Genomic DNA, 5,543 nt, shown 5'->3' on the forward strand with positions numbered 1-5,543 from the left:
GTGGTCATTTACATCAACTTTATTCATCTCGAAGAACAAAGCCTCATGATTCATATAGAACTTAAAGCAAGTCAATAACAAATAGAGTCAGAACTCCTCCAATGTGAATACCATCACGATGCATTCTAACTCTATCACTATAAACTTTCTCTTCCTATTATTGACTTTATAACTAGCATAGTAAATGGAATGACCCAACTCTGAAGAGTCATTTTGGCATAGGGTTGTGCCTAACCATTTGACAGATACATCGATATGCATATGGAACTTCTTCACCCAATTAGGGAACTACATGATGTATGCTTTTATTAGGCACTACTTCAAGGTGTTGAAAGCTTTATCACAATCTAGTGTCCAAAAAAACTCTACATCTTTCCTAAGAATCTTATGCATAGGAGTTTTCTTTGTTTCAAAATGTGCAATAAATCTTCTATAATAGTCAACATAGCCTACAAATCCCTTCAATTGTTTAAGATTGGTTGGTGCAATTAAGACTACAATCTTTTCAATCTTTGTTGGATATGTTGCTATCCTCTATGCAGAAATGATGTGGCCCAATAAAACTCTTGAAAAAAGAGTCCAAATATATATTTGTCAAGGTTAAGGGAGATTCCATACTCTTGACATTGATCAAAGCACTACTATAAATCTCCCCAATGCTTACAGTATAAGTTGAAAACATAAAAGTCAACCTAGTATATATCAATGAAGTCATACATGTGGTTTTAGAAAGCAACCATCACCACTCTCACTGGAAGGCGACTAGGATATGTAGAGCCCAAATGGAATTACTCTGTAGGTGTATACATTTCCCACTAGGTGATAAAGGTCATCTTAGCCTAATCTTCTTCTATAATCTATACCTAATTGTATCCTACCATAAATCATTAAATCCATCCAATAAGGAGTACAATTCATGTCTTACCACTATGTCCAATAGCCGATTTGTGAAAAGAATAGAAAATGATCCTTTGTCTCGAAAGACAACTTTCAAAAGACTACACATATTACAGCTTTCCAATAGGTCACTTAGTACTGATAACTCCTTATTAAGAAAACTATTACCCACTTTGAGACGATGTTCAATCCCATCTACATCAACAAAAATTATTGCTTTTCACCTTCCACCTGTCTTATGAATGTTCTCCACACAACTTCTATGTACAAGTCATACTCCTTTAAGAGAGTTTCCTCTTCATTTGATTTGATACTCCATTGAAACCAACTTCTTTTCATTGGGTTGCAATTCTTTTGGTACCATTGGAACCTAAATTGGAATTAGGGCTTCTCTTGATTATGCTTTAAATGAAACCTTTTCTTGACTAGAAGATTTATCTCCTAATAATGCATCTAAAAATATTACATAATAAGAAACATCTAAAATTCTTCGATTTTGTGCATTTAGTGCTTGTTGGCATGAGACATCATCATCTTTCCATGCAAAGGGTTCTCCTATTTTGTGCTTGTTGGCATGAGCCACTAGTAAAGAAATTTTTTTATTATTGAACCATAAAGTGTCAAAGGATTTTTCTCCTATTTCCCTATTCTCTACTCTAGCCTTCATTTTTTTCCTCCTCATATACATTTGGAGATGCACCAAGCTTATCTCTTTAATGATATGTCGTGGAAAAAACACAATCCACCAATTTCTAATGGATTGCCAATTAAACACTCAAGAGATTATCAATACACCAAGCATTCCACATATCTTATTCTTAAGCATCCATGAACAAATTCCAACTCTTTTTTTTCTTATTTTTATGAACTTCCATTGCCCACGACATTGTAAGTTATATATAACAATGAATTTATAAATTTCTCTATCAATTGAGATTTTGAGACAACTTGCAATGAGATATGGGGGCAAAACTTTAGAGTTAAAGAAATTAATATTTATCAATACTAATAACAACATTCTAACTTCAACCCATGTGCTCATACGTACATGAAAATTCTGGTGGCAATGATCTTAGACATACTAATACATTTAAACTTGTTGACACACCATGAATGAGATCAATTGCAACCCTAAAAATACGATTGCATTTAGCTCTAAGATTAACATAAAGCAAACATCTCAATGAGAAGCCGAGCATGTTAGAACACATAAATACAAGTCGAAACAATGCACCATGTTTATAAGAAAATTGCTACTTTAAGAAAGTTGTGGAAAAAAGAATGCATCATAATAAGCACCAAAGAAATCTTGACATATCAAGAAGGGAGATACTCTACTACACATCATAAAATAACACAATCTCAATTGTTCATGCTTATTCCTATGCTTTTTTTCTTTTAGACCAAAGTAAAAGCATTCATTCATCTTTACTAATCGAGTGATGTCAAAAGATATTCACAACCCAATGCCATTGGAAAAGTCTTGAGTTGCGATTAAATTTGCAAATAAGCATCTTGAATAAGAACCTACACTTATTGGAGCACCTTCCACTACCAAGCACCTTCCATAAGAACCCCCACTTGTAGTAGCTCGTGAGTATACGTTTTTGGAATTTTGGGATGTACTCTTGGGTGCTTCCTTGCGCATCGGAATGATGAAGTGATTGCATCAAAATGACAAACATCGAGTCCACATCAATTAGCAATGGATCTAGATGAGCATTGCATACCACTTTGCAATGCAATACGAACAGGTAGAAGCTCCTAGGTACTGAACATGTACGTGTCTAGGTCTAATGATATAAAATTTCTTGGAAGCTCCCGCTATGCGAGGGAGATGTGAGAGAATTCCGATAGGAGAGAACAGAGGGCGCCATGGGTGATGAGAGCCACGTGGGAGAGAAACGCAAGGAAGCAACAAGGACCAAGCGAGGTGTCAATTCATGGGAGATGAGCAATGAACGAGATAACCAAAGGACTAATTCTGTGGGGACAAGCGATGGGAGATGGCGAGAATGGAGGCGAGGAGTGGGAGAACGGAGACGAGCAATGGAAGATGGAACAAAAAACTTGAGGACCAAATTACCACAGCGATCTTGGCCTTTACACAGCGATAACACCAAGCTGGTAACAAAAAAGGAGGAATAAGAACTAATTAATGGCCGTTAAGACCCCTAACGATGCCTTATATTCCCACCTGCCTCATTGACCGAGAAATCAATTGCACCCACAATGAATTTCAATGGCCAAGCTTAGTACTTCAAGTCACGTTTAATTACATGGGTTACGTTAACTTTTAAACCAATTGGTCGTTACCATACAAATGGTGGCATCGAAAACTTGATTGCCTTCCTGACCATCAATCCCAACTCCTGGAGGTTTCAAAGTCCATATGGGAGATAGTGTTGAGGGTCATGTGCCCCAAATTGGTAAAACCAGTTCGGGACACAAGACCATCAATTCCGATTGCTGGAGGTTTCAAAGTCCACGTGGGAGATAGTGTTGAGGGTCTTGTGCTCCAAACTGGTAAAACCAGGTTTTCAAAAAACTAGCATTGATTAGTGTGCGTAGGGCTTTCGAGACCGTCAAAACAACATGTTTTGGCTGACTGTCAACAAAAGATCGATGACAGAATTTCGTGCCATCCAGATCCAAAGGAGAGTTGGGAAACCTAGCAGCGAATGGGAAATTTGACATGTCAGTAGACGGACATTTCAATGCCTTGGCTAAACCCCCAGAGATCCTCCGCCGCCAGCGGAGGAGGACTGTCCAGGCAAAGTCTTCCTTTGAAAGCGTTCACGACTTAGGAGTTACGAATTGGCAATTGACGCTTCTCGCAAGTTCAGATTACAGCGTTCCGATGCATTGGACAGATCGTGGAGTACAAAGCATTGAGCGCACAAGAAGGGGGACGGTGTGGGCTTCATCATTAGTATACAAATAAGGCTCATCCATCACGATGGACGGAGGCTAAAACACGAGAGGATCAGCATAATGGCTATTAGATTGACAATGCCAAGCAAGGGCACCTTCGTTTTTGTCCTCCCCTCCGGTCCAAGAAAAGTCAAGATCCATGAGCTCCAAGTCAGCAAAGCTACTTGCACCCTCGTCGAGGCTCTCGGGAAACAGGTTCAGAGGAAGAGCACCACATGCTGTCCCTAAGGTACAGTTATCTATTTCCTCCTCAAACATCTGCTTCAAAAAAAGGGGGAAATCATCCTCCTCACAAGACATGGCATGGTCCATGGACTCGCTTGTGGTAGAGCACGGCGAGCAAGGAGAGGAGGGAGGACCTTTCGCTGATTCTCGTGCCGCCTCCTTTGTGTTAGAGAGGACATGGCTCTTGGAGTCGGAAGGGAGCGATACAGGGAGAGAAGCGAAAGATGGACAAGGGGTGGAGGAGGAGCAGGCAGAAGAAGATGACGATGATGATAAAGACGCCTGTGCCACAGCTTCTATAGCAAGTTCCCCTGCCTGAGTACATCTTTCTGGGTCAGGAAGGCGCATAAACGTTGGAAAACTGACGGGCACTTCCTTGTCGTTCGGATGAGAAGCAGGTGCAGGGAAACATATCTCGTGGACGAGACGCTTGAGAGCAGGCCTGTGGGCGTTTGGAGCATGGAGCATACTATCCCTCTTCCCTCTAAGAGGCTCATCTTCCTCATCCTCGTCGCTGGACGAGTCGGTGGCGTCCGGGTCTGTGCAGATCACTACAATTTTTCTTTTCTTCTGCGAAGGCCAAGACTTGAGATGCTGCTGCTGCGGCGAACCATAGTCGACAGAGGCAGCGGGCGGAGGGACAGCTTTGGCCGATCGGATGCGTCTGGACACCGTCTTGGAGGGCTTTGGGAGAGGCATGCTTGCAAGTCTATCTCAAAGAAGGAAGGGAAGAGAGCACGAAAGAAATGGAGAAGAGCCTGGTATAGACAGAGACCGGGGAGGAGGCGCGGGGCGGGGGAGGGAGGGCGGAGAGGAGAGGAGAGGAGAGGAGAGGGGTATGAATGTCAGGAGGCGGCAGAGACAACATGCTCAAGCAGAAGCTATCAACCGCCTTCTGTCTTTCTGTTTCATTTCCCGCCAAAACCATCGCCACGCTGGCACCAACCCTCCCCTCCGCCTTCGCGCCAAAATCTGTGTTCGCTGACAAATCACCAGTGCACGACTTCTCTCAATAAAATCCTTACAATTCTCTCTCTCTTCAGGCTTCGCCGTTCTCTCTCCTCCAAAACTGTCGATGCGATCATGCGAGTAACCACACCTACATGCACTATTAGTAACATTGCCAGTTGGGACACAAGCAAGTCAATCGACCTCCACAAGCTCACATAGCGAGCAACCTGTCCCCACCAAGCCGAACCCACCCAATTGGGAAGCCGATGAAGACCAACCCACACTTGTGAGTCAATTTTTGAGGGAATCATTTATGGTTTTGAGAGCTTGAAATGTTGTGTTGGCCTTATTCTAATTAATATTAAGCCTTATATTTCATTTTTCAAAGCAATTCGTTTCATCTTTCTAAGTGGCCTGCTTTTTGAACAATGCAAGCATCAATTTTTCAAAGCAACTCATTTCATCTCTCTAAGTGGCTCTCATTTTGAATAGTGCAAGCATCAATTTTTAGAAAAATCCCGCTCCACATAAGGCTT

The 5,543-nt window shown here is 41.7% G+C and overlaps 1 protein-coding gene across 1 annotated transcript; it reads right to left on the reverse strand.

The window, feature by feature from the left end:
* Positions 1–3,145: 3,145 nt before the first annotated feature.
* Positions 3,146–4,959, reverse strand: LOC148034157 (uncharacterized). Its single transcript, XM_087682436.1, has one exon. The coding sequence runs from the start codon at positions 4,753–4,755 to the stop codon at positions 3,868–3,870; it is 888 nt and encodes a 295-aa protein (XP_087538562.1). The 5' UTR covers positions 4,756–4,959; the 3' UTR covers positions 3,146–3,867.
* Between the last annotated feature and the right edge of the window lie 584 nt (positions 4,960–5,543).

Source organism: Lygodium microphyllum, chromosome 7 (assembly GCF_053477565.2).
Source record: "Lygodium microphyllum isolate KBCC chromosome 7, Lygodium_microphyllum_v1.1.10, whole genome shotgun sequence".
Lineage (NCBI taxonomy): Eukaryota > Viridiplantae > Streptophyta > Polypodiopsida > Schizaeales > Lygodiaceae > Lygodium > Lygodium microphyllum.